The 27,296-nt window shown below is 43.6% G+C and overlaps 2 protein-coding genes and 1 pseudogene across 4 annotated transcripts; 2 read left to right on the forward strand and 1 right to left on the reverse strand.

The window, feature by feature from the left end:
- Positions 1 to 482: 482 nt before the first annotated feature.
- LOC123070663 (phosphatidylglycerophosphate phosphatase PTPMT2) lies at positions 483 to 4,426 on the reverse strand. Its single transcript, XM_044493954.1, has 6 exons — positions 3,891 to 4,426; positions 3,029 to 3,151; positions 2,746 to 2,839; positions 1,449 to 1,531; positions 1,273 to 1,362; positions 483 to 1,173 (listed from the first exon to the last, which is right to left on the reverse strand). Exons 1-6 carry the CDS (start codon positions 4,110 to 4,112, stop codon positions 775 to 777), a joined length of 1,011 nt encoding a protein of 336 aa, XP_044349889.1. The 5' UTR covers positions 4,113 to 4,426; the 3' UTR covers positions 483 to 774.
- Positions 4,427 to 5,927: 1,501 nt separating this feature from the next.
- On the forward strand, positions 5,928 to 13,546 carry LOC123070665 (mitochondrial-processing peptidase subunit alpha). 2 transcript variants are annotated; one of them, XM_044493956.1, is made up of 14 exons: positions 5,928 to 6,080; positions 7,384 to 7,605; positions 7,691 to 7,987; positions 8,058 to 8,225; positions 8,317 to 8,484; positions 8,584 to 8,664; positions 8,844 to 8,910; positions 9,004 to 9,101; positions 9,882 to 9,954; positions 10,051 to 10,121; positions 10,451 to 10,500; positions 12,491 to 12,603; positions 12,718 to 12,891; positions 13,209 to 13,546. In XM_044493956.1, the coding sequence occupies exons 1-13, from the start codon at positions 6,042 to 6,044 to the stop codon at positions 12,768 to 12,770; spliced, it is 1,500 nt and encodes a 499-aa protein (XP_044349891.1). In that variant the 5' UTR covers positions 5,928 to 6,041; the 3' UTR covers positions 12,771 to 12,891; positions 13,209 to 13,546. The 2 variants fall into 2 exon arrangements, with proteins under 2 accessions (XP_044349891.1, XP_044349890.1); XM_044493955.1 differs by having other exon boundaries at positions 13,223 to 13,546.
- Positions 13,547 to 15,641: 2,095 nt separating this feature from the next.
- LOC123070666 (ATP-dependent 6-phosphofructokinase 6-like) lies at positions 15,642 to 22,889 on the forward strand (annotated as a pseudogene). Its single transcript, XR_006433876.1, has 16 exons — positions 15,642 to 16,226; positions 17,030 to 17,076; positions 17,183 to 17,222; positions 17,314 to 17,376; positions 17,462 to 17,599; positions 18,045 to 18,203; positions 18,286 to 18,339; positions 18,515 to 18,583; positions 18,706 to 18,835; positions 19,134 to 19,174; positions 19,378 to 19,602; positions 19,916 to 19,961; positions 20,057 to 20,208; positions 21,136 to 21,337; positions 21,834 to 21,860; positions 21,959 to 22,889. The product of XR_006433876.1 is annotated as an ATP-dependent 6-phosphofructokinase 6-like (transcript).
- Positions 22,890 to 27,296: the final 4,407 nt, after the last annotated feature.

Raw genomic sequence — 27,296 nt, forward strand, 5'->3', positions numbered from 1 at the left:
GGCGGGAGAGAGAAAACCCCGAAGCAAGGGCTCGGGGAAAAGACTCTCTAGGGCAGCCGACCAACACGACCGGTGGACGAACCCTAGGTACGGACGGCGCAGCCCCCGGCGGCGGTCATGGAGGCCGACCGCCCCAGGGGCGGCGCGTGGGTGCGGAAGCGGTGGCGGCTAGGGTTTAGAACCCGGAAACTAATACCATGTTATAGAAGGGAGAGATAGATTGGTGGAATAGTTGTTGTATTGCTTGAGCCTCGTGGGTATATATATGAGTACATGGTCATCTTGGAGTACAAGTCAAGGCAGAAACAAATCCTATACTATCCTATGTTTCCTAAATAAACATTATACTCAACACTTTCCCATGGACTAACTAAGCCGGACTGAAGTGACCAGATTCACCATTAGAGAGAGCAATAAACTACTCCCTCCGTCCCATAATATATGACATTTTCCAAGATTGTTTTATTCCAAAAGACATGAACTAACTGAAATATACTGACACCAAACATGATCAGCTTTTTATTCCAAAGAACAATGGTGAAATCAAACCACATGTTTCCGAGTGAAAAAAAAAGGCAATCGGCACATTCACAACTCTAAACTCTCCATCTCCCTATGCACACAAAGCTTCTTCCCGGTGGCGTTTGCCGTGGCTGTAGAAACCTCCATATTTCTACGATGCCTGACTGGCTGACTGCTTGCCTATCTACTAATGTCCCATATATCTTGACTCACAACACGGAGAAAATTGCATAAAGCGAGTAGCAGGCCTGCCTAGCAGGCGCGAACCTCGGTAAATCGGTTTGGGGCTGGTTCACAGTTGCTTGTAACTTTCAATGATCCAAAGAGGCAAGATAGTCTCCTCATAATGGGCTTGCGACTCGCTACTACTTCAAATGACACAACATCCTTCCCGGTATCAACATATGCATCATAGCCCTCCAGATCTGCTTCCGTTATGAACACTGCATCGACACACCCAGTCGGACTGCTTGGCCTCGGTACCATAACTTGACAAAGAGGTAAACCGCTATCATCATAATCGAACTCCACAGTGCAGTCCTCGATATCACTGTCAGGAATGGAGGCTTTGGTGCCTTCTAGGTAACAGTTTAGGTTTGTACTCCTTACTGGAAGACGTCCAGTGGTGAGAGTGCTAAATACAATAACAGCCTGCAAAATCATGTCATTGGCGAAAGCAGCTTAGCAGATGCATGATTGAATAACGATGGCGTTCACTTGTATAGAACACAAAGGCAGCAGTCCTTATACCTGCCACTGTGATGGTGCCAAAAGCACTCGGGGCCTAATGGATCGTACATGATCCAAAGCTGCTTCAGGGGTCATGTTCCTATATTTGATCTGAAGACAAGGAACATAATAATCTTTCATCAGCAACTGAATAAGATTTATAACATTCAGCTTGAAATTTATGTAGCTTATCTTACCAAATAGCACAAAACAATAGTGGTGCTTCGTCCTCTTCCAGCTTTACAGTGAACGTAAGTAGTTCCACCTTTTGACGCATTGCCTGAAAAACAAGTAACTACATATTAACTTCTAACCATTTGAGGCCTATTGAAATTTCGAGAAAATATGTGATCTTTATTTCTTTAACATTTAAACCAAACTCAATGGACATTTGTTGTTGCTAATGACAAGGCATAAGTGATCAGATCATCCTTGGTCAATAGAACAGTCAAGGAAGCTTGAAGATAGTACATACTACATAGTTACATCTTACATGCAATTAGATAGACATTGCTGTTTGAAAACGTTCTGCAGACAGCTCGTCATTGAGTTCAAATTTCGGCATTGTGGATAAAACAAGAGAACTGAAAGACAGGACAAGCTCTAGTAATAAAAACGATTATTACAACCACAGCAGCAGCAGAAAAAAAGAATCCTTCAATGAGCAATATTTTAGTACTAGACCGTTTCTTGACATATTATCAAAGAACTGCATGTTTAAGAATAGTCTAAAGAATCACCCCATTTCTGTATCAGTGTTCAGAAAGCGATTCTTTGGAATTTCAACAAAAACAACAGGTGTGTCCCACCCATCAGCCACATCATCATGAATTGGGACAGGTGCAACTTCTTCATGGACACTTATGCTTGTGACTGATGGGTTGGGCAAACCTGCCAGTTCTGTTGTAATCATATAAAGGTGTAGTTTACTGAAAATCATGATACACAAAAAGTGTGGTTTGTGAAATTACTTGTTAACTGTAGTTCCTTGATAGTTAACAAATATAGTGTAGTGTTGAGAAATGTTGCTTCTGCACATAAATCATGCGCTCAAGAATTATGTAGACATTCCTTCATAGTGTACTATCCTTGTCTACATAAATGACTGACTTTTATAACAGGGTCTCAGTTTCTTTGTCATAGGCATTTATATTGCCCATTCCACTTACTGTCATGCATGATGTCATTCACAGCGACAGCAAACAAATCCTTCATATTGCTATTCGGATGGGGGCTTGCATTAAAAGATAGTGTTGCAACCTATATATTGTTATACCTACTCCATCAGATACTGACGACCTAACAAACAATGTACTCAGTTCATTATACAGTTGACCGCAAGCTATCATCTACATTCCTTGCATCCCAAATCTAAATCAGTTTCTTATTGCAGGAGAAAAGCACTCCATAACACAAGGTACTAAAGACATCAGGAGAACTGATATGTAGATTTAATGATTTATCTCTTGCGTCTAGGACATGACATGAACTTACGGTGGATAAAATCAATGGCTCGACAAATATCTTCAAGGGATGGTGCGAACAGGTAGTCTCTTGTGGCAATCACAAGGTGATCAATCCCATAGGCCTGGAAAAAGAAGGTGTGTTACTCATCAGTACATATTTGTCTTGCTAACTGAAAAGCCACAGTAGAGTGATGGTCTGATGGAGCATGGCTGCGAATCAATCACAGTATGTATGGAATTGCATTTATTAATTTAAATTCAAAATACAAACGAAATCATGCAACAATGAAATCAAGTAATGTTAAATTTACCTGGTACAAGGACATTGGTACCAGAGTCTCATAAGGCTCATTCAATGTTACAACTCCCTGAACTCCAAGTTGCTTCAGACGTGGAACATCACTAGGGAAAGGAACAGCTCCTAGCAAAATACACTGCAGATGGAGGTTGGAGAAATTAGACGATGAAATCTTTATAGCAGAGACACGTCACAGTATTATACATCGAAATGCTAAATTGTGCAAAGCAAAAATCGCAACACCTAACAGCAGCAATCAAGGCATGCTATCTAGGGATGAATGCGTCCTTTCACCACCGAATCAACAGAAGGCTTCTATGGTCCTAGGCATGTAAACATGTTCACCCACCAGTGCCAAATGGAAGACCAAAAGACAATCATACAGAAGAACAAGCTATAGTAACATAGATACTGAAGAAAAAGTGCTCAAATATCTTGCACTCGAAAATGGAGCCTGAAATGACCGGACACAACAACAATCACTGCTCACACGGGCCATACCTTTCCCAACAGGCGAACGTCAATTACAAGAAATACTCTAACGCACAAAAAAGAAGAAGACGAAAGCAGCACTTCAGCACAAAAGTAACAGCGGAGCGTCACTGCGTCAGATGCAATCATGGAACCAGCCGTAACCCTTATATACAGGCCCCCCAGTGTAGATGGCACCGAGAAAACCCTGATGAAAAACTGGTGCCCAAAATCACACCCTTCATCACCAGTTTTAAAAAGCTGCCCTATCATCCAATCTTATGGACGCCAAGTGAACCAATTTACCGAACAAGAATCAGTCAATATACTCCATAGGCATACACTATGGGCCTAAAATCCCAGACAAAGTAATCACGAAATTCGCTCAAAGGCAGGGTCAGCACCTGGTCGACGCGGTCCCACCACCGGAACTCCGCCTCGAATTGGTTGCGCAGGACGTTGTAGAGAAGCGTGGGGTAGAAGAGCACCCTGGCGCCGGCGCCGACGAGCGCGCGCTTGGCCCTCAGCCGCACGACCTCGCCGCCGCCGCCGCCCGCCCAGGCGTCCTCCTGCTCCTCCCCCTCCACCGGCCTCCCGTCGCCGTCCCCCAGCTCGCGAATCCTCATGCGCCTCCCCCTCCCCTACCGAAACAGCTCGACGGCCCAACCTTACGCGCACGCCGAGACGCCTCCAGGCTCCGGCGCGCTCCAAACCCTTCCGGAACCAGCAGATCCGCTGGGGAGATTCGTGGATCGAGAGGCGTTGCGGCTCGGGCTTTGCTCCTGGTGGTGGCCAGAGGAGACGCGAGAAATGGGAAGAGTGTGGGCTGTGGGGGCAAGGCAAAACCCCAGGAGAAGACTGCGGGGGCGAAAACAGGTGGCGAGTCTGCTGAATCGGATCCAGGGAGGGGGAGTGGGGAGGGGGCTGATGGTCCGGGTTTTTGGGTGGATTGTTGGTTGGTTGGTGGGATGGGATTTATTGGTGGACAAAACGTGGGTGCGTTTATCTCCGCAGGTCCCTTGACAGTCGAGTAATTGTGCGGTTTCATCATTTTCCTTTTTTTTTTCTGAGCGACCTCTTTTTCATGCTTGGGAGTAGGTGCAACAAATCTTCAAAGCTTTCTTCACGACTCCATGTATGATGTGTATACTCTAAAAGACATAACCCTTATAAAAACATGTTAATATTTTCTATAATGCTAATTCATTTGCCACGGAGCGACTAAATGCATAATGTAGTCTGGAGCGAAACTCACGAAGAATATTTACTCACGAAATGAGCCATTAGCCTATTAAACGAGAAATGGTGCTTTTATAAAAAAAAAGTATAAAGGGATTGTACATAGTAGGCAAGCAATGTTCTTATAACGGATTCTTGGTTTGAATGCCGGCCAACAAACTTTTTATGATTTTAATCGTGTGACAATTTCTTTTGCAGAGATAAATGAAGTGAGGATAATTCACCAGCCATAGGTTGATTGGACAGCACGGGTCAAGATTAACACATCCACGAAAACATATAAAATTTCACACATCGGCGAGGAACAAGGCAAGGTTGTTGGTGACAAGGACGTGCATTTGACCTACATAAACCCCTCATCAACTGAGCCATAGAAGCGTGCAAAAGGATGTAAAGTTGGCATCGCAGAACGGATCATGACATTGCCTCACAGCTTACACAAGGCGCTCAGGAAGACTATACTAACCTAACCTGACTATAAAAGAGTGGCTCAAAGTATGTAAGAAAATAAAGACCAGTTGGAGAGCAGCCTTGTACACGGGGAGGCGCGCAAAGATAATCACAGAGAACTGAAGGGTGCGGATGAAAGACTGCCTAATCGCGCACCAATAATTCCAGGTAAAACCGCCCGGTCACCCGAAACGGCCGGATTGCCCAGCCGCGAGATTTCCCGCGTCCGCGAGAGGGAAAACAGCCGAGGTTTTCGAGCCCGTGCAACGAGTGGACCGCGGCGAGCTGGCGTCGTCGACGCGACTCGTACGCGTGCGTCCTGCTGCGCTGCCCCCTCGTCACGCCGGCCGGCCGTCCGCCCGTTTCTGGCTTTCTGCTTTGCCATGGTCTCCACGTGGGCGGTGCCCGTTGGACGCATCCTACTGTTGGGTGATGCTGTGTGTGGGCCCGTGGCGGCTCAGGTCCTTGCGAGCGATCATGGTGTATGTGGCCCCTGTGACTCTGGTGGGTCCGATGCACTGTTTTGACTCGGGTGACCGGTGGTCGGCAAGTTTTTCCCTTTTTCTTTTCGAACAACATAGTCGACTAGCTGGATCCGAATCATCCGATCTTTCCAAATATTTTTCCTCGCGGCAGAGAGTACAGCCGCCATGGGCCGATTGTTGTATCGCTGACTCGCTCGCGATAAGCACGATGGGCCGATTGTATGCAGGGCCGAAATACGGCCCACGACCCGGCCAGAATCACTCAACCGACGCACGCTCGTTTGTACACGAGCATAGAGCCCTCAGCTCCTCGGCGGCCCTCCCCTCGTCTCCGTCCGGGTCGCCACTCCCCGCCCTCGGAGCTCCCGGGCGGCGGCAGCCATGTACCGGGTCGCCGGCAGCCACCTCCGCGCTCTCAAGGTACCCTCTTCCCCCATCTGCCCGCCCCGCAGCAAACCCTCAGCGTTCGTCAGACAAACGAGCTGATTCCTCGGGTGGTGCTCGTGGAGTTGCTGCCGATTCATATGCCGTTGGTTATATGTTCGATTGGTCTAGCTTCCAATTCCATCACTTAGAAACGGGGGCTAGAGTGTATACGCATGGTGTTTGCTGCGGGTGCTGTGCTTGTTATCCCTCGAATAGAGAAGAAGGGACGCGGATAGTAGAAGTCAGGTGATTTCTGACAGACACCGAGCTAGACAAATTTGTGAGGTGATGTAAATACCAGTCTATTTGATCCACACTCCAATTAGAACCACGATCTGCAGGATGTGATTTTGGTATTTGAGCTAGTACTACTTATGTTGGGCTGTGTTACAACTCAAGTGAAAATACAAATAAGTGATACGGTTTCCACACTATGAATCTGTGCTACATAAACACAAAAATACATCTCTGGCGCATCCATATCATGAATCTGTGATACTGTATAAAATGCTTAAAATGTAGTTGTTGGCTATTTACTTTGTCATTATTAGCCTTAAGGGTAAATTGGGTCCATCAGATAGGCACAATCCGTACCTCCATCTGTCTGCCATAGACAGCATGTGCCTAACAAACTCACACTGCCAAGTGCCATAAGTCGTACACACTCATCAATGTGCTGTCAAACAATTGTCATTCAGAGGCACCATCATCAGAGTCACTGACAAGAACCACCCTAGTTTGTTGTTCCCTGTGATCCAATGTGCATCACTTCATACCAAGGAACTGCGCCCCTTCAATGATTATATGTTATTAGACAAACAATTCCCATGTCACCTCATTTTGTATCCCGTTCGACATTACACACTTGTTCACGTCTTTCCCTCTAACTAGTGCAAGCATCACCTCCTTTGTAACATGTCCAATATAAGAACACACGACTAGCTTTGTTATCATTTATAAGGAGGTCTAAACCTGTATGAACATCATGTCCTTGTGTCCATTACTTATTTCAGATCATACTTAGAGCATCGACAATATATTGTAGTTGAAACTCAAGGAGTGATATATGTTACTAGCCACACTTTGTTACTTTAAATTTACATATGGTGGGTTTTGCTTTGCAATTTGGTCCTATTGGTTTTTATTTTCACCTGTTGCCTGCCTTAACTTATGTATTTTGCACACAAGTTGGTTTCATGTTCAAGCTTTTCCGTTTTCAACCTTTACTTTTAGAGTTTTAGCGATGTTACCTGATGTTCTCGCCACCGCACAATTTGTTTCCTTTTTCTGCTTGCAGCAACATGGTTCTAGTAGGTTTGCTAGTACAAGTGTTGTGAAGCAGTCTTCTGGTGGTTTATTTGGTTGGCTTCTTGGTAGCAAGCCAACCCAGTTTCCAGCTCTTGATGTCCCTCTCCCAGGCGTCACCATTCCTCCACCACTACCAGACTTTGTAGAGCCAGCCAAGGCAAAAGTTACCACTCTCCCGAATGGCATCAAAATTGCTTCAGAAACATCAACGGTATCACTATGTGCCTGCAGATGTTTCAGTGTGTTCCTTTTTTTAAATATCTACATTGGGGTAATTTATAGGGACTTAACTGCAGAGTCCAGCAGCAACAGTGGGATTGTATATTGATTGTGGTTCTATGTATGAAACACCTGGTTCATCTGGAGCATCGCATCTACTGGAGAGAATGTCATTCAAGAGCACCACAAACAGGAGTCATTTGCGGCTAGTACGCGAGGTAGAGTCCATTGGAGGGAATGTTTCTGCAATAGCTACTCGTGAACAAATGTGCTATACCTATGATGCATTCAGGGCCTATGTACCTGATATGGTCGAAGTACTTATTGATAGTGTGAGAAACCCAGCATTTCTTGATTGGGAGGTTAAAGAGCAGGTATTCCATTATTTAAAGGTAAGCGCTCCAGGTTTACCCTTCATTGTATTAATGTCCTGTTGTCTTACAGCTGGAGGAGATGAAAGCTGAAATAGCTGAATTTTCTGCTAATCCTCAAGGTTTACTTTTAGAGGCTCTCCATTCTGCTGGCTATACTGGGGCACTGGCAAAGCCCTTGGTGGCACCAGAGCCTGCCATACATAAATTGGACAGTGGTGTTCTTAAGGAATTCGTTGCTGTAAGATTCATTAATCTGCCATCTACTCATCTTTGCTGTTATTTAGTTAGAAAGATTTTGTTTTGAAATCTGTATGCATTGAGGCATTTAGGAAAACTACACAGCACCCAGGATGGTCCTAGCGGCATCAGGAGTTGAGCATGATGTGCTAGTTTCAATTGCTGAGCCACTTCTCTCTGATCTTCCTGCTGTGAAGCGTCCAGAAGAGCCAAAATCAGTTTATGTGGGAGGAGACTATCGTTGTCAAGCAGACTGTCAAGTGAGTTCTTGCTGTTTTTCTATCTTTTGCGCTGTCTGGTCATGGTGATGTATCTATGATTTACTTCTATAGTTCTTACTTGTTCTCTCCCGTGGACAGAACACACATTTTGCTCTTGCTTTTGAAGTGCCAGGTGGATGGTATGAAGAGAAAACAGCTATTACTGTAACTGTCCTTCAGGTATTGGTGGGCGTTAGCAAATATTTAAGTGACTGTTATTTACGGACAAAATTCTAGACAAGCAGTTTCTTTTCTTCGAGGTTTTGTGTGGTTTAATGATTATCATATGCTTGCATATTAAAAGCGAACTACGTGTCCACTTTCCACTGCCCACTATAATAATAAGTTTTTTTCTGCAGAAGCTCATGGGGGGAGGTGATTGGTTCTGTACTGGCGGTGTTGGGAAGGGCTTGTATTCTCGATTATGTATGTCATGCCTTTCAATTCTATATCCCTGCCAATGATTCAAAATTAAATTAATCTAATTACTTTTTTTACTTTAACACTCTTTACATACAGCTCTCCGGATATTAAGCCACTACCATCAGATCGAATCATTCTCCGCTTTCAATCATATCCACAACTATTCTGGTCTTTTTGGAATTCTTGCAACAACCGTAAGCATCTTCTCAGACATAAGCTATCCTTCATGTTTTATCTATGAAATTCAAGATGTGAATAAAACTTTGTGATGTCTTGTATCTCCCAGAAATAGTTAATTTGTGTGCATTGCTATGTGGTATGTTTTATCCTTTCTGATTATTGGGTTTAATGGCATACAGTAATTAGTCTTACATGAAACGACATGACATGGAAACAGCTTAAGGCAAAGAAACTTATTGCTCCTACCTAGAGAAAAGATGCGTAGCCAAACAGCTAAAGGCCCCTCCAGCCAACATAAAGGCTAAAGTAGCTTGAGTAGGGGAAGAGTGGAAACTTTTGATGCCTTCAGTAGCAATAAGCAAATAACAAAAGCTAACTGTCTGGTACTTTTCTGGGGGCTATCCAGTTAGAATTGCGATATAATCTCTGCATACCAAAGAAGCATGTAACCTATCCTAATTTCAGCCATTTGGCGTGTCTGTTTATCTTACCTCCCGTCCATCCTATCACTATTTTGTCCAACATTTTGTATTGTTTTCACAGTCTACTTCTCCCTAGAACACAAACAACGCAAATAATGTGTAAAGGTTGAGTAAAGAATTGCCCAGACTCCAGCTGGTGTCGTTTCTTTATTTTCCTTTTGTAGTTTACTTATTCTCATGGTGCAGTCAAATGGACAAATTATTGCTTGACCTGGTTTCACACTTATGCACAGATCCATCATTCTACTATTTTTTATTTTCTATCATATAGTTGTATCTAATCTAACATGCTTTTGTGTTCTGTGATCACAGAGTCCAGATTTTGCCTCGAAGGCTGTGGATTTGGCAGCAGGGGAACTTCTTGAAGTTGCCACTCCTGGAAATGGTTTGCATCTTATTTGACATCTGCTGTGTAACGAATCATCTCTAGAACTAAATTGACCACTCATTAATCTTCCCACTTGGCTGTGTTTCTACTTAGTTACACAAGGACAGCTTGATCGAGCTAAACGGGCAGCAAAGTGTAAAGTTTTGATGGACTTGGAATCAAGAGTATGCATTCCTAACCCCTAATTGAATCCTTCAGACAAACTTTTAACTCATACCCCACTCTGTTCCTAAATAGGCATTCCACATGGTCTCAAATACACCCATTTGACCATTGCCTTTTCTAATTGTATGTTAATGGAACTTATATGAAATGGCATGTTATGGAAATTCTATTGATGATCTGCTAATTTGAATTTCATGTGACAAATCTTAGAAGTTGTATGTATATTAGCAACCAAAGTCTAAACTTTGACTGTGCTTATTCTAAAATATTGTCTATTTAAGAATGGAAGAAGCATTATATACTTAATACTTGGTATTATTCATTCCAGGCTGTAGCATGTGAAGACATTGGGAGGCAGGTTATGACTTATGGTGAAAGGTATGGCTAGACAGGCATCTGTAACTTACTCCCTCCGTCCCAAAATATAAGATCATTTTTCACACTATTCATAGTGTCAAAAATGATCTTATATTTTGGGACGGGGGGTGTAGCTATTAAAGTCAACTCCCCAGTGTTCATGATGTTTCACATTCACATGCACTAGCTATGCATTCAATCATTTGGAAATCAGATAGACTCTATTGACCAAAGTAGTGTTTTAAATAGCTGGCTATGCTAAATAGCGGCAGACCTCCAAATCAGCTATAGCGGGCTATTTGTACATGAGACCATTTAGTGGCACCCCGATGAAAAGGCTATAGCGGGGCTATAGCCGGCTATTTAAAACTACCAACTAGGCAGTTATTACGGTCTGATTTTAACACTGTTAATTTTATGTTACCTTCTCTTCTGTTTGAACTTTTAACAGTATTTCTCAACATTTACATATGTGCTTGTGTAAACATTGCAGTGCCCTTTTGAGGGGAAAGTATTTTCCAATTTATATGTTTTTTCTGAAGAATCAGCATGCTTACTAGTTTTGGAACTCAAATAGATATTCTTAATTTGTTCGATGAAATATATGAGGAGGTTTCATAGTTCACGTTATAGTTTTTCTGTATATAGTCCTGATGGTGGATCGATTAGGTAACGTTCTGTGCTAAAATGGAACTAAAAAGTCATTTAGTGCAGAATTTGGTTAGGGCATCTCCAACGTGGATCCTGAAATATGCCCAAAATGTCCGCGGACTGGTCTGGACGTCCGAAATTCCTCAAACTGGGGGGAGTTCTAGGGGAGTCCGGAAGTCCGCGGACATCGCCAACTTGGCCTCGGACCCCACCACAAACCCACTTTTCCCTTTCCCTCCCTTCTCTCTCCTCTCTTCGTTTGACAAGGGGCGGACATTTTGTGGGTATAGTTGGAGTTGCCCTTAGGCCCATGTACAGAAAATAGCTATGATAACCACGACTTAGCGAGAAACTTCCAGTCTCGATCTGGGTGAAATGGCTTGGTGAACCAAGTTTGAGGTGGCTGTAGGGGCTTTGCTTCTTTTCCAGAGCTGCGACAGGTTGCAGTTATTCTTTTCCAGAGGATGCTTTGCTTCAGATAAGCCTTGTTGGGGCATTTTTCGAATTTTCATGCTGTTATTGTATCTATCTTGTGGATTGTCCAGTAGTTTATACCCAAGCTGAATGAACTTCACATCACCATATGAAAATCATGATATCAGAGTCCTCCAGTTGTTGATCCAGTCTAGCTAGAAATTGACCTTCTACCGCATTCTAGCTGGCAGCTGCATTGTTTGTGCAAGCGATTGATCATTTTTCCTTTTGTTGCGAATAAACACGTCGACCATATTCTAGCTATTACATGCAGTATTTATATACCCCCTCTGTCCCAAAATATAGTGCTTATTAGATCTTTTTGAAATCAAACTTCGTCAACTTTGACCAAGTTTATAGAATAAATTGTGAACATCTACAATACTAAGTCAATTTCTTTAGATTCATCATGAAATATTTCCATATGGTATATATTTTGTGTTATAGATGTACTCCCTCCGTTCCTAAATATAAGACCTTTTGGAGATTCCAATATTGACTACATACAGAGCAAAATGAGTGATTCTACATTCTAAAATACATATATATACATCCGTATGTAGTCCATATTGAAATCTCTAAAAGGTCTTCTGTTTAGAAACGGAGGGAGTAGATACTTTTCTGTATAAACTTGGTCAAAGTTTGTGAAGCTTGACTTTTGCGCAAACCAATGCACACTATATTGTGGGACAGAGGGAGTATACAGATAAATATCACTGTTTTGCTATGCTAATCTCAGGTGCAGGAGCTATTGCAGGACAAGCATTGTCCACATCTTTTTGTTACCTAGCCAGCACTTGATAGCTATAATATAAGGCTATAAAGTACCATTTCAACTTTTTCCTTGATTCTGAACCTCAGTGATTCAGCTTCCATGACATTGCAGGGAACCCATCGAGAAATTCTTGAAAGATGTCGAAGCAATTACTCTGAATGACATTTCTTCAACTGCCAAGAACATTATTTCTACACCCCTTACAATGGCATCATGGGGTGATGGTATGTTCTTACTAAGCACATTGTTCTTCTTTACATTTTTTAACATCAAGTAGATTGTGCAACATTGTTGCGACCGTGGTCTTGTGGTTTACCAAAAAAATGTTTGTTTTGCAGTTACTAATATCCCAACCTACGAGTCTGTTAGCAGGAAGTTTCATTCAAAGTGAGGGAAAGCCCGTTGCAAGACATGTTCCGGCTGCACAAGATGTGCAGAGATGTGTAACTCTTGTGGCAATGGCCCTAACCACTGGAACCCACTGAACACATCGTTTTACTCACTGAACACATGTTAGTGGTGCTGACTGTCTTATTAGTTAGTACTATTCTTTTCCTCTATTATGTACATATTTTGAAAGATCTGCAGCAGGCTTTAACTCCTTTTTTTTACCTAGTCATCTTGTTTGTTTGCATTATGCCTTAGCTAAGCCCTTACGGCTAGATTTATAAAGCATAAGAAATACTCCCTCTGTCGCAAACTAAGTGTCTCAACTTTGTACTAACTTTAGTACAAAGTTGTGCTAAGGTTGAGCCACTTATTTTGGAATGGAGGGAGTACATTTGAATAATTTCGACCATCTTTTCTTTGATGTAATAACGTGGGTTAGGGTTTCTTTTGCAGCGGGATGCCCGTAGAGAGACAACAGATCGGTATTTGCGTTAAAGAGAATTATCTGATGTTTGACAAACATTATTTTGCGGTTCAACAAGCATTTCTTTTGGAGCGACTAGGAGGAATGGAGGATGCTCACTACCATGGGCCCAAGCCTGCTCGCTCCTCCAATTTTCTTGTACATTTTTTTTCTTTGACATATGTGTGCTACATTGAAGCGAGCATTTGCCTTATGCAACAAATTTTTCTACATTAGCTCTTCATCCTTGTGTTTTTTCATAGGATACAAGAGTATCTTTGCAATCCTACTATTATGATTGGCTTCGTTTCTCATTTGAAATGTTTTATGAATGGTTCGAATTTATTCTTTTGGAAGGCACACATTGGCTTAAGTAAACACGTCAGGCTTCTCTCTCCATCCCCTCTTCTAGGTATCTTTTGTCATGTCCCTTAGCATCACATAGGTGCTATGGGATTAAATTATGTTTATTTAATAAATGATAAAACATGTAAAATAACAATTTGATTAGCTTAGAGTGGATGCAAGTTTAGCAGTGGTGCTGTTTTTTTAACCTTTAGCATATATTCCCAACAAAAACGTGGAATTGAAGTAGGATGATGAGGGGGGAGAAGTGGGAGAAAGATAGAGCTACATGTCATGGAACAGCCAGCTAAATGTCGTCCTTGAGGGCGGAGCTCCTTTTCAACAAAAACGTGGAATTGAAAAAAAATAGGGACATTAGGGAGGAGAAGAAAAAGGAAAGGTACAAACTCTACTTGTATGTCTAAAGGGAGAGGATGGACTTCAAGAAAAACAGGGCGAGGCAAGGTTGATACTTGAGATGAATGATGAATCAAAGTTTGTTTTTTTCTTGCATGCATTGATGTCTTTGCACATGATGGTGATCCACGACATCATTATCCATGAGGCTAGCATCGGCCAACATGTCCTCAACTCCTCAGTGATCCATGCTATCCTCACCTTCTCTCTCTTAATATCAATGTCGTCCCTCGCCTTCATCTTCTCAAGTTCCATTCACTCTCATGCCTTCAACATCTCCATGTACATCCTCTGTTTTATCAGCTACTCCCTCCGTCCACGAATAAGTGTACATCTAGCTTTTGTTCTGAGTCAAAGTTTTAAAATTTTGACCAACTTTATAGAAAATAATAGTAACATATATGACATCAAATTGATAGATTATCAAAGTACATTTCAAAACGAATCTAGTGATACTAATTTGGTGTCATAAATGCTTTTACTTTTTCCTAGAAAGGTGGTCAAAGTTTTAAAACTTTGACTTAAGACAAAAGCTACATGTACACTTATTCATGGACGGAGGGAGTATGTATGAGTTGTTGAATTAGCTGTCGCCAATCACATTTGTTGTTGGATTGTTTGACTTGTTAGTTATTGTATTGTTGAACTGTTGTGTGCAATATTTATTGTTGAATGTGTAGTGAATATGATGAAAATATATTTTTAAGGGAAGTATATTTTTGGTCCCTCAACTCTTGACAGAGTCTAGATTTGGTCCCTCAGCTTCGAAACCGGACAACTTACACCCCCAATTACTAAAACTGGACAAGGTTCGTCCTTGGTCTCGGTTTTGGTGCTGACTCACCCCTCTTTGGACCAATGCTGACTCAATTTCACATAAAATTTCAAATCCATGAACTTTTTAAAATTCGCATACTCTTTTCAAATCCGCATATTTTTTCAAGTTTGTGTATTTTTTAAAAAATTCACGTACTTTTTCTCAAATTCATAGACTTTTTAAAAATTTGCGTACTTTTTTCAAATCCACTTATCTTTTTTCAAGTTCACGTAACTTTTATCAAATCTGAGTACTTTTTCCAAATCCATGAACTGTTTTTGAAACACGTGTACTTGTTTCAAATCCGCATGCTTTTTTAAAACATTGTTCGAACTTGGAAAAAGTATGTGAATTTGAGTCGGCACGGTCAAAACTGGGGTGAGAGAACACCAAAACCGGTCAAAACCGTGACCATGGACGAAACTTGTTCGGTTTCAGTAGTTGACGGTGCAAGTTGTCCGCTTTCAAAGTTAAGGTGTCAAATTTAAACTTCGTCAAAAATTAAGACAGACAAATGAGGAGGCCCGAAATGAGGGCGCCGGTGTAGTGACATATAAATGGGGCTTGAAGCTTGATTGTGTGAATACATGGGGGCTTAAATTAGGCATTTGCCTTTGGAGATGTTCGGCAAAGAGATGATGGTGGCACATTTCTTCTCATTTATTCCAAAAGCAATGAAAAAGAAACTTCAATAAGTAGGAGTAGATGCCAGGCATGACCCGGCTCTATTTATTCCCACTGTGATCGACCGATGCATCCACAGCCGTCTGCCTGAGAAACAAGACACGATTCCATTCACTCACCTTAAATAATTGCCGCATAAACCATTTCCATCTCCATTTTCCATTTCATCACCACGAATTCACAGCAGAAAAACATCACACCGAAAAGTCCCGAGCCTTCTCCTCCTCCTCCCTCTTTCGGTCTTTCCCCTTCTCCACGCTTCGCCGCTGGCCGAATATTTAAACCTCCATCTGACCAGCTCGCTCGTCGGCTTCTGCCTTTCCGGCGAGAGGAAACGGTTTTCTTAACGCGCCAGCGAGACCAGACCACCCACTCGACTCCGTCAGCTTTCCAGCGCCGGGAGCTCTCCGATGGCGTCCCACATCATTCTCCCCAAGGAGGAGGAGGAGGAGGAGGTGGAGGAGGGGCTGGGCGTGGCGGTGGAGGCGGACCACGACTTGCCGGAGCCGCCGCGGTACCGGCACTTGCAGCCGGCCCAGAAGGCGCTCCCCTTCTCGGCTACGTGCGTGCGGATCTCCCGCGACTCCTACCCCAACCTCCGCGCCCTCCGCAACGCCTCCGCCACGAGCCTCCGCGACGACGACGACGCCTTCGCCAAGCTCGACGAGGGCGACTACGGCTACGTCCTCGACGATGTCCAGCACCTCACCGATTACCTCCCCGAACTCCCCGTGAGCGCCGCCACCCACTCCCCCTCCCCTCCCCTGCTCCCGCTTTGCTCCGCTGCCGGATTTGGTGGCCCCGCGCCCGCGGTGGGAATTTCTATGAACTGCGGTTGTTGCTTGTCAGGGAGAGGGCGTGGTTTTGCTTCTGGATGCGCGAATTTCGCTTATGCTTGGCTTTGGTTCCTTCTGCCATTTGTGCTGAGCTTCGCCTTCACTGATTACGCAGCATTTGATGATTTAGGCGCCCCCTTACATTTTCCAAGTTTTTGGGTGTCAGTTTGTGGATTGGTTGTGCGTGAGATCCATTTTCGGACACTTACATAGTGCTGATCTGATGATCTTTGGCGAGTGACCCCATTAGCCGGATATGATCCGATAACATAGTAGTAGAACACTTGGAGATTGTAGATTCCTACCTAAATCAACGCTGTTTTGCGTGAGATTCCTACGATGAACTGGCCTCTTTGTTCATAGGTGACGCTTGTTAGATTTGTTGTTTAAACTTGTGGATGCCTGGATCGGAGTTTTGATCCGATCCGGGCTGAATGGAGTGTGGCTTCACTTTACAAATATTCGATTACCCTTTCCCAAACCACCTGTTGTGGTACTGTGGCATTTCAGGTGTAGTAGACAGAACAGGCCTGACATTCTCCTGTAGATCAGCTGCATATGCATTCATGGAATGCTGGATACATAGCAATTCATTATTTATTTTTGGCTTCAATTACATGTTAAAATGAAGTGAATCGATTTCAAGGTGACATCATGGGAATTAAGCTGACGGTTTCCTTTTTTGTCCTTCCTGACAGACTTTTCCTAACCCATTGCAAGATCACCCTGCCTATTCAACTGTCAAGTAAGGATCTACAATCAGTTTGCCGTTGTTGTCACCTGCGCAAAATCTCTTGTGCTCATTACATATCTGATAAGCTAAATGAAGGCTCTCTTCACATATTTACCAGGCAATATTTTGTCAATGCAGATGATACCGTACCTGAAAAGGTAAAAAAAGAGTCAAAGCAGATTTTTCGTACATTAATAATATGTTTAAGGTGGTAATTGGTGAAATGACATGTTTTTTGTGCCACAACAGGTGGTTGTTCAGAAGAACAGCCCACGTGGAGTTCACTTCCGTCGTGCCGGGCCTCGCCAGAGGGTATGATGCCTTAAATATGTGCCTATATCATTTAAGGGCAATGCATTGTCTACATATATCTGGTATAAATTTTGAGCCTTATCAGGTCTACTTCGAGCCAGAAGATGTGAAAGCATGCATTGTGACATGTGGTGGCCTTTGCCCTGGGCTCAATACTGTCATTAGAGAGTTGGTGTGTGGCTTATCCCACATGTACAATGTCAACGATGTCTTCGGAATACAGGTTTGTGCTGTTGCTATCCCAGACGACTGGTCCATGCCATATCTTTGTTTGGAAAAGAAGACCACCTTCCTTGATCCTTGTCCTGTTAAACATTTCCCAGGAATTAATAGACATTTGCATTTGCATTTCATGCCAGTGCGGAAGGAGCAAAACCCCTGTCATTTTACTTCAGATTTACTTAGGAAATTATTTCCACCGTACTACACTTATAATAACTGCATGTTCTGAAGTCCATGAGCTTCGTTGTGTCATATGAGTCTAGAATTTGTTCGATTAATGGGAACTTTGTGCCACCGTGTTTTTGCCATGACCGTGAGCAAGCATTGTAGTGCAGTGGTGAAAGCAATTTCTAAACTGTAGCTATTAAATCTATATCTATGCATGGTTCTTTAACTTCAAAAGCATTGTTCATTTTCTATTACTTATGTCGTAATCAATTTTGTAGAATGGATACAAAGGCTTCTATTCGAGCAATTATCTTCGCATGACACCAAAAAGTGTCAATGATATCCACAAAAGGGGTGGTACAGTTCTTGGAAGTTCACGTGGTGGTCATGATACCCATAAGATTGTCGATAACATTCAAGATCGTGGAATTAATCAGGTATTTGTATGTTGTAAGCGTTGTTTATACGATCTTCCTTATTTCGGAAGTTGAGCAAATTCTGCATGTGCCCCTTATCTAGGTTTACATTATTGGAGGAGATGGAACTCAGAAGGGAGCATATGAGATATTCAAGGTAATCACTATCAGCAGTGTATCCACCACATTTATGTAGATATCGTCTTAAAGGCTCATATTTTAGAAGTCATTAATACATTATTAGAATATTTTTTAGTGAAAATATAATTGGAGTATCGACTGAGATGTTCACATTTCTTGACTCAGTTTCTAACTTTTGGAATTGCTGATAGGAAATCCGGAGACGTGGTCTAAAAGTCGCTGTTGCTGGTATCCCCAAGACTATTGATAATGATATAGCGGTAATATATGACTGCTTGCTTTTCTACAACAAAGATGCTTTTACTGAATATCGGTTGATTTTGGAGATCAGTATGCAGGGGATGTGAATTGATACTGATTATTGTAATATATTAATTCTTAGGTTATAGACAAGTCCTTTGGTTTTGACACTGCTGTAGAAGAGGCCCAACGTGCCATTGATGCCGCTCATGTGGAAGCTTCAAGTGCTGAGAACGGAATAGGCTTGGTGAAACTGATGGGTCGCTATAGTGGTTAGTTCTCTTAGTTCCTAGCCCATCCTAATATGGGTCCTTGCTGCTGCTGACTGATGAGTTCTTGAATCATTTGCCAACTCCCCCCTTGCTGTTTCTTCCTTCAAGGGTAGAAAAGCAGGCCAAAAAGGAGTTACCTTGTCTTTCGCTGATTTGCTCCGATTAACTAAAAAATGTTTAGTGGAATGTTCATTAAGTACTTATCCCTTATGCGTCACAATGGATTTTTTTTTATAATTTTTAGCTATTGCATTATGCAGTTCTTAGTCCTCAATGTGATGATTCCTTGCTAATGCAGGGTTTATTGCAATGTATGCTACGCTGGCAAGCAGAGATGTGGTAAGTTAGTGCCTTCTATGCATATCTGAGCTATTCCAAACAGCACTCAGTAATTTTTTTAAGCCTTATATTTTTCATTGTTTTTTTTTACTTTGACTGTGTTAGATGAGACGCAGCACCAATGTTCAGATGTGTCATTCTTCTTCTCCATAATTTGTGTTATATTGGCTGGATAACCTGGATTTTTTTCCTTTCTTCTGTAGGACTGCTGCTTAATTCCTGAATCTCTGTTTTATTTGGAGGGGGAGGGTGGACTCTTTGAGTATATAGAAAGAAGGCTGAAGGAGAACAACCACATGGTCATTGTAGTGGCTGAGGGAGCAGGACAGGATCTTATTGCCAAAAGTATACCTGTAGCAGATCAGCTAGATGCATCTGGAAATAAGCTGCTTCTTGATGTTGGTCTCTGGTTGACTCACAAGATTAAGGTGAATATAATTTCTTTTCTAAAACGAGTTTACATGATATATTGATACTACTTTGCATGTATTTTGTGCATATAAATTTTCTGTTGACACTAGAACTGCTAGGATGTGTCACTTTGAGGCCGCCTTTGGAACATGTACACTAGAATTACTAGGATGCTGATAGCAAAGCTAATATCGCAGTGAACCTTCACATTTGTCATTGTTGCTTTCAGTCTTACCTCATACGGATTATTAGTATGGTGATATCAAAACAGGCGTTTTCTTGGACCTCACTTAAGAATTCTCTAATGTATACTTTGTCATTTCCTTGTAGGATCATTGCAAGAGCAAAAAGATGGAGATGACCATTAAATACATAGGTAACAATCTTTTGTTTGCGTCTCTACATCAGATTGTACAGTGGTATATCATTTTGTTGGGTGTAACATCAGCAGCCGGTTATTATTACTGACAGATCCAACCTACATGATCCGAGCCATTCCAAGCAATGCTTCGGACAATGTCTACTGCACACTGCTGGCACACAGTGCCATTCATGGTGCAATGGCAGGATATAGCTTCACAGTGGGAATGGTCAACGGCAGGCATGCATACATACCATTTCATGTAAGTATAACTTCCACATGCCCCTATCAAGTTACTTTTGACTATGGTGTAGTATGGGACTCTCGCTTCATCATGGAAAATGGGGGTATTTGCTTCAGGGCCATCAATATTTCATATGGCGAGTCATAGTTTCTGTCAAGGTTTAATTCTGGCATTCACAAATTGTGAAACGATGCGGCAAATGGCGATATTTTTTCTGCTTGCGTATCATTCCATTGACAGAAGAGCGAAAAAAAATTGAGCGAGAGCTGCCCTGGGGCAGTGACCTTGAACCCTGCAATCGTCATAGGTGGTAGCATAGTCCAAAACACAAGAGTATAACTTCGTCGCAATGCCTTCCAAAGTCTGCAACTCAGAAAGCACCAGTCAAAATGCAAATGTTGTGACACTTTGTTTGCAACTTCCCTTCCTAAAGCAGCAATGCTAACTTTGTAAACTATAATCGCCCCCCCCCCCCCCCCCCCGAATTCAACTGGGGTGGATCCCCTCTTCCCCCCATTACCAATCATAATCCCCCACATCAGCTTCTTTGTAAAAAAATAAGTAACCTTTTGTAGATGTGGCATTACTCTGTATTAAGTTGGCAGATCTTGGATTAAAGTTCAACTCGAAATTGTTCTTTATCTTTGGCCTCCATAAGATAGTCGGGGACTCAGTGTGTGGGATACGAAAGGAACGGGAACTTTGGAGAGTCCCACACCTCTTAGAATAGGGATTTTTGCATTCGTGATTGGTCGGAATCGCCCCGGAAGGGCAAAAACACAAGGCGAGTGAAGTGAGCTGGGCAAAACCGCAATTGTTGAAAAACTAGGGGCAAATCAGTCGAGCGTGACCCAACTAGGGGCACCAATACAATTCTTCACCTCTGATGCATACTGGATATTACCTGATCAATTAGAATAACTTGAAATTTCATTTGGACAACAGAGAGTGACATCAACACGGAGCAAGGTCAAGATCACGGACAGGATGTGGGCAAGGCTGCTGTCATCAACAAACCAGCCAAGCTTCCTGAGCAAGGAGGATATCATGGAGGCACGAGAGGCCGAAAGGTTGGCCAATAGGCTACCTGTGCCTGCGGGCAGCAGCGAGCATACGAAGAAACACTCAGCGTCGGTACTGTCAAACGGTGAGAAATAGACAATAGTGGTACGAGTTTTTTTTTAAACTTGGGGAAATTTTCGATGGTTCTTGTTGTGCACAGTAGTAACTGTAGTTGCGGTCTGAACCCTTGTTTCACACGGTTTTGTTCCGATGTGTTGACATGAATGCTGCTGATGTAGAGTGAGTAATAAACACACGCTACTATGGTATTTTCTTCATCAAAACATGTGCTGGGTTCCAGTTACCTGTGGTGGACGTCAATCTGCCCTAGCTAGCTAAGTTTTCTCTTTCTTAAAGCAAGTTCCTACCCATTCTTCGGTCGTTCTGAGAGATGGTGCAGGTGAAATGCTCTTCGTGTCAGTAGTTTTGCATGTATGGAGCAGTAGTTCCCAAGAAGCAAACGATCGGCGCACTTTTCGCTGACATGTGATGGCGATGTCACGGGAGGATTGCTTCTTGTTCTTGCAATGAGTTCGCGTCGATCGTCAACATTTCAATGGGTTCTGACGCGTTCCCGTCAGCGGGTCTGTATGATTCACTTCTCGATGGTTTCTCCTGTTCTTGCAATGAGTTCGCGTCGATCGTCAACATTTCAATGGGTTCTGACGCGTTCCCGTCAGCGGGTCTGTATGATTCACTTCTTGATGGTTTCTCCTGTTTGATACCTTCTACGTTTTGCATGCAAGAAGCCTCCGGCGATGTCCAAGGAGCACCCACGTTGACGTTGTCACAGCTGCACCAGCCTGCCGCCGCCATTACGGTTCCTGCACCGCCGTCATCCGCGACGGCTGGCACGGCCAGCGTGGCAGTGATCGACCCCGACGACCGCAACCGGACCTCGGGAACGGGAAGAGACGCCGGAACGAGAGACCGGAGCACGGCAAGAGGCCGAGGAAGCTGACCGGAAACGGGAGGAGAGGCCTATGCAGCCGGAGACGCCGGAGCGTATGGCACCGCCGCCGGGAAACGCGTTGCACGCACGTCCGGACGAGACGGCAGCACAGGCGGCGCAGGACGTAGACGCGTTCAAGCCCGACGACGGCTGCACCACGCCGCCGCCACTGCCGGCCCACGGCTCGGGTGACGACCGCGTGGCGGCGAGCAAGAGTGGGAAGCGGGCGGGCGTGGCCGCCGCCAGGTCGAGGCTGCTCGCGTTCCGGTCGTTCGCACGGGGCAAGAAGTCTGGGGACGCGGCGCGCGCGCCGTCGCCGGGCGAACACCTGCCGGCGCACGGTAAGGCGTGGGAGGAGGCCGGTGCGGATGACAAGGACAAGGGCCAGGCGAGGTGGAAAAGGTTTTGGAAGTGAACGTGCCGTGCTGTCTGCCGTCGTGCCGTACGTACGGCGAGTTAGAGTAGTCAGAGTCGCGGTGCGTGAACCGTTGGGTGCGTTTTCATTGGTTTGCCTCCCATATGTAAATATAAGGGTATGTGGTATAATTCCTATTTTTTTTAAAAAAATCGTTAACGAGATGTCGAATTTCTGGTGGGGAGACGAGGAGAACAAGAGAAAGATGCATTAGATGGCTTCATGAAAAATGTGTGTCCCTAAGAAACAAAGAAAGATGAGATTTTGTGATACTCATAGTTTAAATTTGGCAATGCTCGCCAAACAGGCGTGGCGTCTTCTTGGGAATCTTGATTTCTTATGTGCTACTATTCTGAGGGCTAAGTACTACCCCGATGATAATTTGTTGACTATTAAGTTAAAGGAGGGCTCTTCTTTTACCTAGCTAAGTATTATGGCATACGTGTATTCTCTAAAACATGGTACTTGGTGGAGAATGAACAGAATACTATCATACTTCCTCCGTCCTAAAATTCTTGTCTTAAATTTGTCTAAATACGGATGTATCAAGTCAAGTTTTAGTATTAGATACATCTGTATCAAAACTAATCTAAGACAAGAATTTTGGGACGGAGGGAGTATTTGGGAAGACGCTTGGATTCTTAATGGTGGCACTAGAAAAGTTATTGGGAGGGGGGGAGGGGGTGTAAAGTGAGGGATTTGATTGATCCTGTTTCGAATAATTGGGATGAAGACTTGACAAGACAAACTATGTGGCCCATTGATGTATAACGGACACTTGCAATCCCACTCTCATAATATGATATGCCAGATTTTGTTGCTTGGAGCTACACAAAAGGGGTTTGTTTTCGGTTTACTCTGCTTATTTTGTGGAATGGGACCATCAGCATGGAAGTAAACTGAGAAGTTCCAATGAGATGGGATGAACACAGTCATCCCTATTTGGAGCAAGGTATGAAAATTATCTTTTCAGGCAAATGTTAAAATATTTATCTGGCGTACCCTAAATGGCACATTCCCATGTCGTGTTACGCTCACAAACAGACAAATGAAAATCTCGCCCACTTGTCCTACTTGCTCTGCTGATCCAGAAGATACGAAGCACGTGCTATTCCTTTGTAATAAAACACAAGAGGTTTGGAAAAAGGTTGGAGATGGATGGTATTATTGATAAAGCATGTGGGGTTGATTGTGCCGGAGAGGTGGTATTGGAATATTTACTTCTTCTATCAGACCAAGAATTATGGATTATGGGTCATCAGAATGTGTGTGAAATGATTGCTATCTCAGCATGGTATCTATGGTAGGAGAGACAAAAAATGACGCATAAAGAGACAACTCAGAATGCCTATTAGATCTCTATGGGGATACTAGCTCTTACGCCAAACTTTGTGACTGCCTCATCTCCAAAGGCCTCTATAAAGGAGGGGGGGGGGGTCTTTCCCTCGAGTGGGCTTTCTGAAACTTAATGTTGATGCTTTTTTTGACCATGATCTTCTTAGAGGCACGATGGGGGCCGTTCTTAAATATGACAAAGGCAGATTTATAGCTGGGGAATAGGAAGATAGACTACTGCGCAGATGTCTTGATGATTGAAACCTTAGCCCTCAAATTCGGTCTATCGCTGGCGCAAAGGTCGGGATGCAATCATCTTATTATTAACTTACACAATTGGACGTGATTGATACCATGAAGGATGAAGCACGGTTGGTGGGTGTGGCATCGGCTATTTTCTATGATTATTTTCATTATTCTTATGATTTCATTATTACTAGTTTTGAACACTTTAATAGGGAAGCAAATAAAGTTACTCACAAGCTCATTAGAATAGCTAGATTTTCTTACTTCTCATTGGTTTGAGGAACCCTTAAATGAAATTGTAACGGTCCTTGCAAACGATGTACTAGTTATCTCTAATAGGGAATAAAGTTGTTGCTTTATTAAAAAAAGGTTTATGGTACAATAATTGTCTAAAAAAGAAGGTTTGTGGTAGACTTGGTTTTTAAGTCTGACACCCTAGATTTTGACCTTTTTTTTTATTGGATTTATTGAATATTTGAATTTGCATTTGGGTTTTTCAGTCAATTCTTTTGGACTTGCCACTTGGAAATCATTTTGATTTTCTTCCAAGTGGGTTCTATCATCCCTAAACCCTCACTTGATCTCATCCCTCTCACTTTAGTGCCATGGGATATTTTCTTTAATGGCAAAATATTTCCCACTAGGCTATGAAGCAACCCTCACTTTTCTTGCTCTGAAATTCCCATGAAAATTCCCAAATATTCTTTGGATCAGGCCTCACCTCTCCATGCAAAAATATGCCTTGGTCATTGGAGAATCTCAGCTAAGGAAAATATTTTTGCTTCTGGACAGAAATGTCAGTTTGCGAAGCAGGTGTATTTTTCCTTGATCCAATGGAGCTGAAATTTTTACCACATAACTACCTTCCTAGGAGATTCTTGACCCCCAAGTTTCATCATTCAACTCCAAGCCATTCTCTCTCAGCTTTCTTCCCAAGTTTCTGTCCAAAAACTTTTCTGCCTTCTCATGTCTTGTCCATTGAGCTAGGTGTCGAGCTGAGGGCGCAAAGCAGCACCACGTTGAAGGGACTACACCCTAGGCACGGTCTGGACGTTTCAGAAGTACCATTTGTGCCAGTGCACGTGGTGACCGCGCGTGTGCAAGGTGTTCGACATGCATTCGGTGTGCTCTGGACGCCGGGACCCCTCTGCCGCCGCCCGTTCGCCCTCCTCGCGCCACCGTAGCTTGCCTGTGCCACTCAACATGATTAGCTCCCTCCACCTAGTACCCCTCTTCTCCTTCTCGACGCCGGCAGGCCACCCGCCGGACGCGGACATGGCGCGTCCGTTCGGAACAGTGCGCTCGCGTGCGTGCCCTGTCCCACTTAGTGCACTGCAGTCTTGGCCGTGTGCACGCACTGTTCTTTGGCATCTCTACTTCGTCTCCGTGTCGCGCCCGAGCTTCTCCCTCTCCCATTTCTTCTGCAGCTCATCTCCGGCGGAGCTCGAGCCCGATCACCTTGCCATCTATAAATAGAGCCCCACCCGATCACTTCTAGCCATCACCACCACCTCTTTTGGCCTCAAATCGTTCGCCACAGCCTGGGGCAAGGTTGGGAGGGCCTCCAGCCTCTGATTCTCGCCGGAGTTGGCTGCGGATCCCCTTCGGCCACCTGCTCACTCTGGTGCTCCTTGTCTTCGCCCACCTCCTTAGGCGTGCTCGTGGTGATCTCATGAGCACGACGGTGCTGCTAGTTCGTCGGATTAGCGCCAGAACCCTCAGCTCCGACGAGCTCCGCTGCGCACCGTCTCTGGAGAAGAACACCCCGACACCGTCCGTCCAACCCCGCCATCAGTTCGGGTACACACGTGCTCGTCTCAATGCGCTGGATCTATCCCCCTCTTCTCAATGACCGCCATGGTCTACTCGCCGGAGAACCACCGGCGACGGTGCCGCTTCCCCGGTTTCCCTCCCCCTCTCTCTCAAACCTGACAGGGTGACCCCACCTGTCAGCCTCTCTGTCCCTCGCCCCAAGCGGTATGAGTGGAAGCGTATTATGGAAATATGGCTTCAACGTGGCCTTCTCTTGAAAGTCATATAAATCCATTTAAATTCATATTTTGACCCTAACTTTGACCAGCTCTAGATTCTATTCTATAAGTCCAAATGAGTTGATTCTTTTTGCATTAGTTTTGTCTTGAGTTAAAGTTTTTGTTTGCAAAGTTTGAGATTTTTCCTTGCTGTTTATAATTTCTGGTGCAATAAAATGCTTTATGTGACATTTTCGTTTGCATTTAATTTTTTTTTAGAAAAAACTAGTTGCCTTGGAGAAGACCAGGAGTATTGTGACACTCCTCTGAACTAAGGCAAGCCACAACATTCATTTGCAAGGATGGCATTGCAATGGCAATGGTTTTATTTGAATTAAATTCATTTTATGCATTTAGTTAAAATAATTACTACATGAATATTGTGCATATTATTTGATCCCTGTTATGTCTATGAAGCGTAATATATTTCATCTTGGTATTATGTGCAGTAGAGGTCATTTTATATGCTCATGCTAAAAATGATGCATTCATCATTCATATTCATGACCCATGCATTTCATTTCATACTATGGCTCAAATCATTGTTTTCAAGTTAAACATGATGATTAATGCAACTTGAACAAACTATTGATCGAGTTATGGTGCCACCGAATCAAGCTCACCAGTGCAACCACACTTGCCTGGATAGGGAGGCCCTAATCCGGTTTATTATCATGCCTCTCGCCAGTGCCTCCAACAAGGGAAGGTTATGCGCTTGCACTGCCCTGGCCAGGTAGGCACCATAACCTTGTGTGCCCGAAGTTGTATGATACCATTGTCCCTATTTGGGACCGTTTGTTTTAGTTTTTCCACGACGGTGGACGACCACGAAAGTGTCGAATGTCAAGAGTTGGCATCGGGGCCATCCAGGACATAGCCCAAAGGGGAGTTTGTCGGAGTGGCCGGGAGAGTGTCATGCAATAGATTGGTTTTGTCGGAATGTCATTGGTCCACCCAAATGGGAGCACGAGGCCATGAATTCCGTGGTGTGGGTATAGTGTACTAACCTCTGCAGAGTGTATAATCTATCGATAGTCGCATTCTCGGATATGTGCACAGTTCGTAG

Source organism: Triticum aestivum, chromosome 3B, assembly GCF_018294505.1.
Source record: "Triticum aestivum cultivar Chinese Spring chromosome 3B, IWGSC CS RefSeq v2.1, whole genome shotgun sequence".
In the NCBI taxonomy this organism is placed as follows: domain Eukaryota; kingdom Viridiplantae; phylum Streptophyta; class Magnoliopsida; order Poales; family Poaceae; genus Triticum; species Triticum aestivum.